This window comes from Puma concolor, chromosome A2, assembly GCF_028749965.1.
Source record: "Puma concolor isolate L17-30 chromosome A2, mPumCon1.1.hap2, whole genome shotgun sequence".
NCBI classification, from domain to species: domain Eukaryota; kingdom Metazoa; phylum Chordata; class Mammalia; order Carnivora; family Felidae; genus Puma; species Puma concolor.
Window position 1 is genome coordinate 116644893 of NC_141668.1, and position 13473 is coordinate 116658365.

General features: G+C 38.9%; 1 protein-coding gene across 9 annotated transcripts in view; it reads left to right on the plus strand.

The window, feature by feature from the left end:
• Positions 1-13473, plus strand: part of TMCC1 (transmembrane and coiled-coil domain family 1) — a 250000-nt gene that overhangs the window by 220022 nt on the left and 16505 nt on the right. For all 9 annotated transcript variants that reach the window (XM_086697355.1, XM_086697354.1, XM_086697359.1 and 6 more), the window contains one exon: positions 4460-5394. In XM_086697355.1, coding sequence (XP_086553481.1) covers positions 4460-5394 — 935 coding nt within the window. The remainder of the gene's footprint in view (positions 1-4459; positions 5395-13473) is intronic.

Here is a 13473-nt window from a genome sequence, read left to right on the forward strand (position 1 = left end):
CAAATGAATATTGCAAGCCATTATAAAACTTTTATCAAATATTCTCCCCAAGATAGCTCTACTCTGCCCCTGACTAATTGGTCTTTTGAGGCATCACTGTTTAAATTTTCTCTTGAACTGTTTTCGGATCAATTAACTAAAATCTGTTAAAAGATCATTTAAGTGTGGCAAATTAATTTTTTTAAGATTTTATTTTTAAGTAATCTCTACACGCAGCATGGGCTCACACCCACAGCCCTGGGATCAAGAGTCACATGGCTTACTGACTGGGCCAGCCAGGCACCCCCTAGCAAATGAATTCTTTTTTTTTTTTTTTTTTTTTTTTTTTAATGTTTATTTTTAAGAGAGAGACAGCATGAGCAGGGCAGGGGCAGAGAGAGAGGGAAAGAGAGAATTTCAAGCAGGCTCCATACTGTCAGCACAGATCCCAATGCAGGGCTCAATCCCACGAATTGCTAGATCGTGACCTAAGCTAAAATCAAGTCCGACGCTTAACCATCCCAAGCGCCCTGGCAAATGCATTAATAGTAAGAAACAAAGTGCAAACAAAGCAGCATATCTATTTGTTATAGCAACAGTAAGATCATGAATTGTAGCCTTTGACCATACCTCTAGCTGTGTAGCACTTTGCCCAGCTTCCAATAAGTAGTCAAAATACATTTAACAGACTGGTTTTTGCTCCTAGATTTTCTCTGTACAAATTAATACTGTCCCCAGCCATAAGTGTCCAGGACTTGCTACACTGGTAGGTATGATCACTCATGAAAGCCCTTCAGCCTATGGTCACATGAAGCCCTATTGAATAAATAATCTTGCCACTTGATAAGGTAATAAGAAATACCTCACAGTCACTTCATTTGTAAATTAGTAATAACGTTGTCTACTTTATAGGCCTGTTGTGAGCTTTGCAAGATTAGGTAGCCAGCTGCCTAGCCACAAGACCAACAGTCAAGAAAGATGACTATTACTTGTACTGTAGTACCTTGAATTACATTATTCCTTTGGTTCAGACTCTGTATATTCCATGATCATGCCTGAAATGTGAAAGATCTTAAAAGGAAGTATATTCTAGAATCTTTTAATACTTGAATTTTTTAAAAGAACTACTTAGAATGATAGAAAAAATAATAGCCAGTAGTAACTGTTTACTCTGTGTCCAGGACTGTTTTTGAGCGCTTTTATGTTTATTTACCCATTTCATTCTCAAAACAGTCTTCTGAAGTGGGCCTTAGTATTATTCCCATTTTACAGTTGATGAAATGGATGCAGAGTTTAAGCAACTTGCCCCAGGTCACATGAGTAGTAAGTAGCAAAGCTGTATTTGAACCCAAGCAGTTTTATGCCAGAAACCATGCTTCACTACTATACTAAACGTAGCCAAATTAAATAACTTTGTTTTTCTGATTTGTGCCTTTTCATGTATGTTTAAGAAAGTCCTTCCCTATTTTCCAATACCGCCTTCTCAAAGGTTTAAAATTTGCTTTTAGAGACACCTGGGTGGCTCAGTTGGTTAAGCATCTGACTCTTGATTTCAGCTCAGGTCATTATCTCAGAGTTTGTGAGATCGAGCCCATGTTGGGCTCTGTGCTGACAGCGCGGAGCCTGCTTGGGATTTTCTTTCTCTCCCTCTCTCTCTGCCCCTCCCCCACTCATGCTCCCACATGCACTCTCTCTCAAAATAAATAAACATTAAAAAAATAAAAATTAAAAAATAGAATTTGCTTTTCACATTTGCATTTTAATTGTCTGTCTGGAATGAGGTGGAATCTAATTTTATGTTGTTATATATGGATACCTGATATGCCAGCAAAGGCTTTTGAAAAAGAGAACCACTTTTTCAGTTGGTGCCTTTGTGACTCCCAGCTAAGTACTCTTACCTCTGAGGGCTTTTGTTCATAGCTCAAAAGATACTAAGAGAGTACTCACACCCCCTGTCCTGTAAATCTATAGTTCAGTTTATCTTTTTCTTTCCTTCTCCATTCCTCTTCTCTTCTCCCCTCTTTTTTCCCCTCTCCACCTGTCACAATTTCTCCCTCTTCTCTCTCCTTCCTTTTTAAGGATAGTGCCTGCCAATATTGGGAAGAGTTACTGAGTAATTGAGTGATTCATACTTTCAACTGTTATGCTTCCCTCCTGCAGAAGCTGTGGGGTTAGTTTTCTTTGAAGGCTGAGGACAGTAGGTTCTGTCAGATACACTCTTACAGGCATATTGATGATTCTGAGTGGGAGTCATATACTGGAAAGATACAGTGTGGCCCCAGACAGCTCAGGACAGAAGTCAGATTAAAGAGTCTGGTCTACCTCTTTAGTTATTGTGTAGGGAAATAAAATCACAACCAAACTGTGATCTATTTTATAAATAATTATATTGAAATGTTACTGTGGTTTTTTTTCAAGTTTAGAGATATAATAAAACCTTGATTTTATTCCCAAAGCCATATTTTCACCAGTATGATCAATATTTATCCTCCCTGAGTAATAGTTAAACTTGTTTTCTGTACCTGCACTTCTTTACACAAGACACTACATGTGAGGTGATATTCAGATAACAAAGAACCTAAGAAAACTAGACAATGCATAAGCTTGTAGTCTTGGGTCAGTGGTATTTCATATTTGCTTTCCTTTTCCTGTGGTAGATTTAAGCTATTAAACATAAGTACACAATCAGAGTCTATTACGTACTATAGTTGTGGGATCTGAAATCCCATTCAGAAAGAAAATCATGCATTGGAAACCCTGTGCAACTGAAGAGAGAGTTTCTAAGCTCCATTTTCAACTTTTTTCAACGTGGTTATCTGGGACTCTGGCTCATTCCCTCTGGCCCTTTCACTGCTCGTTAGCTTGCACCTAAAAATGAATGGGGCCGATGGAGGAAGTTACACAAAATAATTATTTGCTAGTCCCTAACTATTCTGGACATTTTTGTTATTAGGGGAACATAATGTCATTTTGCTATTCATTTCAGTTTTAAATTATCTTTTGATTTTATTTAAATGCACATTATTTCTCATTTGTTCATCTAAAAAGGAAATAGTTTTTATTCATATCAGTAGTAAAAATTAATTCCAGTAATGAACTAATATTTTTAGAGTTCTAGAGCACCATAATTCCTGCTCAGATGGCAAACTGAGGAGATATAACCAAGATAAAACAAAGACTGACAAGCTAATTATCAGCATTTCACGAATATTTAACATTTGGTATAAGAGGGTAGCCTACAGTTCTTTCTATCAAATTGTTGGCTGGTTACAGATTAGGGCTGGGGACCAAGTAAAGGGTTATGATGTTAACCTCCAAGATGGTAATTTGTAATTTGTAATTTGACACTCATACTGGGAATTTTATTACCCTGAAATGGTTCTTTTATTATTTATTTCTGTTCCTGCTCAGTAGAGAGCAATTTCTAAGGACTTTTTGCATGAGCCCTACTTTAATGTACCACAGGCCACACCCAAGGTTTTTTGTTTTGTTTTGTTTTTGTTTTTATATCCTGAGTTAGGGAAACCTGACCTCTCCCAGCTTTGGCTAACAGCTTTGAAATTGGATAGTTTCAGTTTTCAAATCTGAGCAGCTTGCCGCCTTCTTTATCTCCTTTGAGTGGTTGCTCACCCATATGAAGGATAGTTTTTGTGTGTGTTTTGGAATCCCTTGTCTAATAAAAAACCTTTTACTGGATAGAATTCACAAAGTTTGAACTCCAGAAGACCTGAACTTAGTTGTTGACTTGATTAATTTCTTACCTCTCACTGTCCCTCTCCCTGAGTATTCACTTTCTCTTGCCCAAGTTTATCACAGTTACTTGTGATCTGGGATATTAACTCTAACAGGATACCACATTTATCCTTGGCACTTTCGGTAGTAACTTCTCTTTCTTACCACCACCTGTTTCCAGCTACCAATTGAGGGTCCCTATCAGAATAGAGAGAATAATTCCATCACCTTGACATACTTTGGATAAAAAGACACTGTGATAAATAGGACTTTTATATCTAGCCAGTAAAATACCTGTTGTCACCAGCATTTTGGATGACCATAATCTGAGAGCGTGGATTGGAATTAGTGATGTCTGAATACTAAAATGCTTTTCATATAATTAAATTGAAATGCAGATGTACCTTGTTTCACAAAAGTATGTGTGAAGAATGTAAATTAAATCATGCTTTAAATCCACTAGGGGAGCTTTGAATATTGTGATAAATTCTCTAACAAAGGAAGACACCCCCAGTTTACATCTTGTGCATATCTTTTTTCATATGTCTGTTTTGTGTAAAGCAAAGTATACTTGTATAAGGACAGTACCCAAGAGGGAGATGGGGCTTGTATAGGACAGGAGGACTTTGGTCAACTATCTGTGCTGAGATCTGGGAGTATGTAAATTTTCAATACATTTGGCCCATTGATTCCGGAGAGGTAGTCCTCTTGGGCTCCTTCTAACATCCACTTCTTATTTTTACACTAGATTGAGCGTTTGGAAGTAAGCAGCCTCGCCCAGACTTCCAGTGCAGTGGCCTCCAGCACTGATGGCAGTATCCACACAGACTCTGTGGATGGAACACCGGACCCTCAGCGCACAAAGGCTGCTATTGCTCATCTGCAGCAGAAGATCCTGAAGCTCACAGAACAGATCAAGATTGCACAAACAGCCCGGGATGACAACGTTGCTGAGTACTTGAAGCTTGCCAACAGTGCAGACAAGCAGCAGGCTGCCCGCATCAAGCAGGTCTTTGAGAAGAAGAACCAGAAATCTGCCCAAACCATCCTCCAGCTACAAAAGAAGCTTGAGCACTACCACAGGAAGCTCCGAGAGGTGGAGCAGAATGGGATTCCCCGGCAGCCGAAGGATGTCTTCAGGGACATGCACCAGGGTCTGAAGGATGTGGGAGCAAAGGTGACTGGCTTCAGTGAAGGTGTGGTGGACAGTGTCAAAGGTGGACTTTCTAGCTTCTCCCAGGCAACCCATTCAGCAGCAGGGGCCGTAGTCTCAAAACCCAGAGAGATTGCTTCACTAATCCGGAATAAATTTGGTAGTGCAGACAACATCCCTAACCTGAAGGACTCTTTAGAGGAAGGGCAAGTGGATGATGGGGGGAAGGCTTTGGGGGTGATTTCAAACTTTCAATCAAGCCCAAAATATGGTAGTGAGGAAGATTGTTCTAGTGCCACTTCAGGCTCAGTGGGAGCCAATAGCACCACTGGAGGCATTGCTGTAGGAGCATCCAGCTCCAAAACAAACACTCTGGACATGCAGAGCTCAGGATTTGATGCACTACTACATGAGATCCAGGAGATCCGGGAAACCCAGGCCAGACTGGAGGAATCCTTTGAGACCCTCAAGGAACATTATCAGAGAGACTATTCATTAATAATGCAGGCCTTACAGGAGGAGCGATATAGGTAAGTTATATGGCATTAAAATCCCAAATTATTTGTTTGCAGTTCCCCTCCCTTTGGATATGGGGAAGTGGCTTTAAAAGGTCTGAGAAGGGTGTCCTTTTTTTTTTTTTTTTTTGTAGTGTCCAGAGCACTTTAGATATGTCCTATGGCATCCACATAGTTCCTATGAGAGCAAAATAGAGACACAGCAAAGTTAAATGACTCCTAAGATCATACACCAATGAAGCATTTTGGTTAGAGCATGACAATTACTGTAGCTCTCTAGTATTCTGTTCCAGTTTAGGACTTTCACATGAAGCCTGCACTTTCTAAGACATTTCACCTATTTATAATCACAGAACCACAAATCATTGCAACCTACAATTGTACTACATTGAATTCAAAAGATCTACAACCCTCTGAACTCTAAGAAATCTTAAGAAAAATCTAAGATATAGCCTGCCTAAAATGTAATGAACACTGTAGATATTTGGCCTTAAATGCACTTATGTAAGCATTTGGTGTGGAGAGAGTAGACTGAAAATATATCCAGATAAACAACGTCCATTACCTTTGTTATGAATTGGCAAGTGTTTGAATGGGTGTGGACTTAAACATGAAACGGTTCTACAGTAGTTAGCGAATTCTCAAAGGGCTAACTGCTTCGAGTCATAATCTGTGCTAAAGGTAAAAGCTGGTCTTCTGTTCCATATTACAATCCATATTCATATTAGACCACTCTCAGTTCTCTAAATACGTGTTTTTCCCCCTTGTTTCCATCACATGCAAAGAGAAATATCCCCCATGGAGTACTCATTCAGATCCAAAGTCTGTCAGGCAGAGACAGGCCACCTCATTGATACAGATTAAGGGCCAGTCTTACAGAAGCCACAGGTCACGGGAGGTCTTGAAAGACCTGAGTTTTGGTTCTGTCCCACATACTAACTCAAGAGAATCCTCATTTCTTCCACTCTAATACCAAGGGTTGAACAGACGATCTCTTAAGGTCCATTTCACCTCTTAAAAAAAAAAAAAAATTTGTTTTTTTGTTTTGTTTTGTTTTTTTAAGTTTGCTTTTATGAGAAAATTTTAAGGCTTGTAATAAATTGTTCATGTGCATCACTTAGCTCTGAGAGGAGTTACAGCTGAGGGTGGTTTCAGGTGGTAAAAATACTATTCAGTAATTCAGTCCTGCCTCTTATCTTTGCTCTTCTGTCCTTGACTTCTAACTTGAGACTTTAAGGGAGAAGAAAGGTGAGTGTGGGAGAGAGAAATAAAGTTCTAAAAGCAAGTATATTACTATTATTTGTGTTTTATATATTCTTTCGTATACTTAAAAGACGATATCTAAAGTGAGCAGTCTAACAATCAAATATACTCTAAAAATAAAACACCTGATCTCTTATACAGTGTGAAACCTAACTTCCAAGTTCAAATTCTAGGTCTGCCACTTGCTAACCTTGAAAACTGGGCAAGTTTCTAAAGTTCTCAGTCTTGGTTTCCTCATCTGTAACATAGGAATAATAACAGCCTTTCATATGCTTATTGTGACATTTAAATGGAAAAATTTATGTAAAGCACATAACTTAGTGCCTGGTCCCCTGAGTGCTTGATTGATGTTAGGTGGCAGTTGCTACTGCTGCTATTGAAATAGATCCCTCTGGGGCACCTGGGTGGCTCCCCAAATCTAGGTTTCTGCTCAGGTCATGATCTCACAGTTTTGTGAGTCTGAGCCCCGAGTTGGACTCTGCTGTGACAACGCAGAACCTGCTTGGGATTCTCTCTCTCTCCCTTGCTCTCTGCCCCTCCCCCACTCACACTGTCTCTGTCTCTCAAAATAAATAAACTTTAAATAAAATAAAATAGACCCCTCTGAACATTGAGACCTGGGCATCCCACAGTCAGTTGCTTAAAAACACAGTTGCCTGCTTTGATCCCTTTATTTTGAACGGATGGTTAAACATTCCTGGTTTTAAATTCTTTCAGAGCTTAAAAGTCATACAGAGCTTGTTATGTCTTCAAGTCAGATGTAGGCCAATTTGAGAAAATCAGAGAGGAAAAACAGGTCTCCCAAGGCCCAGTTTTGTATCCATTTAAAATAATTCAAGGGCACCTGGGTGGCTCAGGTCATGATCTCACAGTTCTTGGTTTCAAGCCCAACATCAGGCTCTCTGCAGTCAGCATAGAGCTTGCTTCAGATCCTCTGTCTCCCTCTCTCTCTGCCCCTCCCCTGCTTGTTCTCTATCTTTCTCAAAATAAATAAATAAACTTTTAAAAAAATGTTTTAAAAAAGTAAATAAATAATTCAGACAGGACAAAACTTTACCTGGTCATTATCACCTCATTGTAAGAATCAAGTCCAAACCACTTGTGAGGTAATGAGAAGTGCATTTCTTTCATTGCACTTTGGGTTCTCTGTAATTAGTGATTAGTTTTATGGAATAAAGAGAGCATAAAGAAAACTTAAGAATTTTCAAAACCAGAGGTAAAACTTGGAGGGCCAGGGGAAGACATAGTATAATGTATAATCTGACTTTTGTCATATCACTTCAGCTTTAGAGTGGTCTTTCCTTAAAACAGAATCCATACACACACACACACACACACACACACACACACACACACACACACACACAATGTATATATATACATACATATATACTGTATGTATGTATATATATATGCATATGTATGTATATATATATACATATGTATGTATGTATATATATATACATATGTATGTATGTATATATATATAAAGGGAAGATTAAATGAATATAAACAAATGAATGGTATGTTTCATTAATTTTTTTAATTTAAAGTTTATTTATTTTGAGAGATCATGTGCAGAAGGGGGGGCAGAGAAAGAGGGAGAGAGAGATAATCTAAAGCAGGCTCCTCACTGTCAGCACAGAGCCTGATGTGGGGCTTGAACTCATGAACTGTGAGATCATGACCTGAGCTGAAACCAAGAGTCAGATGCTTACCCGACTGAGCCATCCAGGCATCCCTTAGAACAGAATCTTGAAGAAAGAAAGCCTGTTTTTTTCCCCAGGGAAAGGCAGCAGAAATGTCACAACTGTTTCACTCAACTATTTTGTTGCACCACTATTTCCATGTATAGAGCAGTTAAAATTTTCTCCTCTGTTACATGTTTTTAACCAGTAAGTACACTTAATTTTGTTGATCTTTGAACTATTTCTGGTAGGTCAATTTTCCCCACACATTGAAGCTTATTCTTAAGCATCAAAACTTTTCATGTTTTAAGCATTTGGGGAGAATTTTTCTACCTTCTTTTAACAGAATAACACACCAAACCTTAACTTGATTGGAAATAGCTAGAACAGTAGTGTTCTAGCTCTGTGATACTCTCAGGTCGGTGAGAGTGGTAGGGTTATGTGCCTCTGCAGTAAGTAGTCCTAGACAGCTTGCTCTTTAAAGTTCTTTCATCTACTTCTTATAAAAAAATTTTTTTTTTCCTTTCCGTATCTCTACATTATTACTGAGCTGCCTGCAACAGCCTGTCTTTACTAATTTCTACTTCAGCTCTGTTGTATGTAGGTTTGGCTTTTTATCTAGGAAGGAAGTAGGCTATCTAGGGATGGACGTAAGGGACTCTTCCTCCCTGCCCCCCAAGGGACTCTTCTGTGACCAATTAAAGTGTACATGGCTGCACTAGATGCATTTCTGTTTATTTTCTATATTTTATTTTATTCATATATGAGTTGACAGGAGGGAGGCCATGTACAGTTGTTGCTTGTTACTTAAATGAGGAGGAATACACTGTCACTGACGGCATTTACTGAATTCCTATGGTGTACATAATGCCAGATGGTTTATATAAATTTGCTAATCTTCACAATAGCCCTTCAGGTGCGTTGTATTATCCTCATTTTATAGATGAGGAAAGTGAGGCCCAGTGGAGTTTTAAATTTTGCCAAAAGGTTACTCACTAAGTGGTAAAGCCAGGAATCATGCCCAGTTTTACTTGACTCCAAAGCCAGTGCTTGTTTTCATTCCAGGACAATTTCTTTTTTTCCCCAAGCTCACCCTGAATCCTATATGATTAAAAGACTAGCCTATAGTCTAGCTCTAGGAAGCATTGACTGCATCAGGTATGGGGGGCCTTTTCCAGGTCAAAGTGTGTGTTTCACTAAAAGCTGAGTCACTGTTTCTAACACATTTTATAAAATTCTGTGAATACAAAAGCTCTTCAAAGTTTTCTACAGCAGTGTAGGTAATAGGGGAAACCTGCCTAAGGAAACTTTCACTTCCATCCTTATTTCCTCCTTTGCAGAGTCCCTTCTCAGTATCGTCACTCACTTAATTGCTTCCCATTGCTCTCTACCTGTGAATAGCGCCAAGTTAAGATTTTTACCCAAGGCCATCTACTTACTGTGAAATAATCAAAAACATTCAAACGCCTGTGGAGTACAGTCTCTCTCTCTTCACCCACATAACTATGCCATGCTGAGTATGTCTTCAGCACCCACATGCACTCAGCCCAGGAAGCTACTGTAACAAAGCTTAGATATGAACTCCGCAACAACCTTTGATCAGGAATTAGGTGTTTAGTCTTTGAGCTTTGCATTGGGCTCTCAGATATGAGTGAGAGCATATATTTTGGGAAAGTAGGATACAAGGTTTAGACATTTTTTTTGGTGATGGAATTACACTAACTTCAGATTCTTCTTGTCCACATAGCCTGTGCATCCCATTAAAGTATTATCACAGGTTTGTTAGTGGAACCTGGGTTCATGTAGTACTTCAGAAATAGAAGGGGCCCTTAGATATCTAGTTTAATCTCATTTTATACATGACTACACTGAGACCCAGAAAGATAAAGTGACTTTTGCCGGGTCACACATTAAAATGGCTTAACGTATATTTTACTCTGCTAAAAACTGGAAGACTAGCTCTGTTCCCCTGGTGGATGTAATATATTAATAAGCCACCATAGGAAAAAGTTGATCCGTGGCAAAATGCATTGAAAATAGGGGAGAACCAGGAAACCATTCATTGACAGTTTTACAGGTTCCTTTTGTAGTTTTTTCCTTAGGAGATCTGGCCTGCAACCCTACTCAGCTACTGCCAGTATATGGTAGTGTCATGTAGGGCAGGCTAAAAACCCTTCTCGTGTTCACAAGCAGTAATACCATTTTGAAAGCTTCTATTTTAAGAGGATTACTGTCCTTTGGAAACTGGTTTCTCAGACTCTTTGTATTAAGCCCAGGGATATTTTAAATTGCCCTGAATCATAAGAGCAAAAATACAGAAGAAGGCAGTTGCCGTGAGCAGTCATCACATGCAGTGGAACCATGGGTAGCTAGGCTAACCCAATTAGCACAGGCCATTGGAGTTTTAACTAAACAAATGATCAGTTAAATATAATTTCATTTTACCATCACTAGACATGAGAAAGATATGACCAGAGACACCGATTTTAGCTCCATTATTCCAGGTGTTAGCTCAATATCAACTGTAAATTGATCTGAGAGTCTCCAGAGTATATGTAGACTAGGTTTGAACAGTAAGTTGAAATTGAAACTGAGAATATTGGATCAAATTAGCTATTATAAAGAAAAAAAGCCCAATTGAACTATGTCCTTATGAAGAATAAGACCTTCCATAAAAGAGATTTACAGATGTGCTGCTCTTCCCAGTTTAGCCACTGAAGAGGTCATAGAGGAAGAATAGGAGGGAAGGAGAGAGGAAGAGAGGGAGGGAAAAATTATTTTACTTCAGTAATTAATTGAGGTTGGACAAGCCTGAATTCACTTGCCAGTTCTGACACTAGTTAGCTGTGTGACAGTATGTAACTCATCTGAGACTTAGTTTTCTCTATAAAAACAAGGTAATGATATCTATTGTACATGGTTGTTGAGATTATTAAAGGAGATAATGTATGTGGAAGCACCTAGTATAGTCTGTGGTGTGCCAGGACGTTGGAAAGCTGTCATTACCAAGTTTCCAAATTGCCTAGAAACCCACCTCCGCCCCCGCCCCACCAGCTTTTATATTTATTCCCTATATGCTTTAGGCATCTGCTGTTTCTTGTCTTTAAGATAATGCACTGCCTACCCTGAAAGTTTGGGGGACTAATTCTATGCTTTTTACTTTCCAACTAAAGACTAGTTCAGTGTTCCCTAGCCTCTTCTCAGGCTTCAACACAAATGAGGTAACAAAAAGTGAGGACAAGACATCTACTTTCCCTAATTCAGCCACGAATGTATTCAAGTTGCCACTATAGGTCATACCCTTACCCTACCTATGTGTCTCTTTTCTGGTCAAACACTGGCAGCAGCTACCTCAGGTCCCTGTTGGTGTTAGCACCGGGACCTCGTTCTTCCTGTTTCTCTTAATACCTGCTCTACAAGATTTTCAGCCATCCTGTCCTAGTGACCTGTTGCCCAACTAGAGAAGCACCACTAGCTCTCAGAGATGGCTCTGAACTTTTGAGCCACACCCAAAGAGTGATGCACTAGGTGAAGCATTCCCAGCCTGACGCTCATCCAGTTCCTCATTCATCAGGAATTTGACCCAAAAGAGCACCAGGTTATCTTTGATCTAAGACGATGACTACTGTGTGTACTAATCCAATGGCTGAAATACTTTATCAATTTATATATTATTATTTATTGTTTACCTACAACAAAATCTACATGTGTTTTTATATTTTGTAAATAGAGCAGATTTTACCTCAGGGGAAGGTGGATTTCATCTGCCAAAATATGACATAACCTACATTTTAAAAAGATCTTACAGTCTTAAGGCTTTCTGTTTGCTAATAGTTGAACTCAAACCGTATTGAAATTTTCTTTGAGTTGTAGTCATGATTTCAGAAGAACTTTTGAGTAAAAAGTCTCAAAATGAGATTATTAATCTCATTCTTTGTGTTTAAACTGAAGTCTCATGGAAAACACATGCCAGCCAAAATCATACACTTGGATCAAGAATTGCCTCTCCTTTCATGTCCAGAGAGCTCTAACTGGTGTCATATCAAGAGGTTAAAATCCCTTACAGAGAGTTCTTGATTTTAAAAAATCACATTTGTAAAAGGCTGTACATAGTTTACCTTCCCTTCCCCTCTCTACCTCAGTCTTTGATATTAATATTTAATTAAAGGACAGAGGTGTTCTTTCTATGAATTCCCTAGAGATCCAAGTTCCTTGTTTTAGGATTTTGGTAGGAAGTAAACACTAGCAAGTAAAGCAAAAGAGATTATAATATTAATAATGAGAGTAGTGGGAACTGTAGTAATAGATGTTTTCTTCCTTTTGTTGTTGTTTAGGTTTTGCATTTGATTAGTCATATAGGAACAATAAGTTTTTTAAAAGGCAACAGTAAACTCTAAAAAGAGGAAGCATGAACTGAGTGGTTCAGATTCTCAGTACACCTCACTAACCTAACAAGGGGAAGTTACTGCATCTTTCTCAGTCTCCCATTCCTTAATTACAAATTAAAGTACCTCCTAGGGACAAAGGAGGTAAGGATTAAGGTAGAAATGTCTTCATGAATCAGAGGCAGATGCCACACATAAAAAGGCATGGGGGGTGGAGGTGTGTAGTTATTGTTATTACTGGTGCTAGTGTTTTGATGTTTTGATGCTTACAGTGATTAACTAGATGTAGACTGAACCCTAAATTCCTCCCCTGCTTGCACTCCTCCACCCAAAATGACACCACATCATCTTTACTGGGCTCTTTGTGTTAGCCTGATTTCAGACCATAATTTCATATAGGTTATGTAAGCCACATAAAAATGACTGATGGCACTGAAAAATGTTTGACTGCAAATTGCTATGTCTGATCAGGTTTGTGCTTTCAAATTGTGGGTTGTGAGGTTGAGGAACAAACTTCCATGACCTGGGTGAACAAATCAGCAAAAGTGTTTTAGCAGTGACAGGCCCATTAAAGTTCTTTCAAGGTGCTGAAGCAACCTGGGAGACCTGCATTCCAAGACACCCAGGACATCTTGCCAACCTCTTTGTTCATAGCATTTTACAAAAGCCCCAGAGTTTACGGCTTTCTTGGTTTCCTCCCTGATGTTTCCTGCAGATCGGAGGTGCTTAACTATGGTAACCCAAACACAACTGTGTGA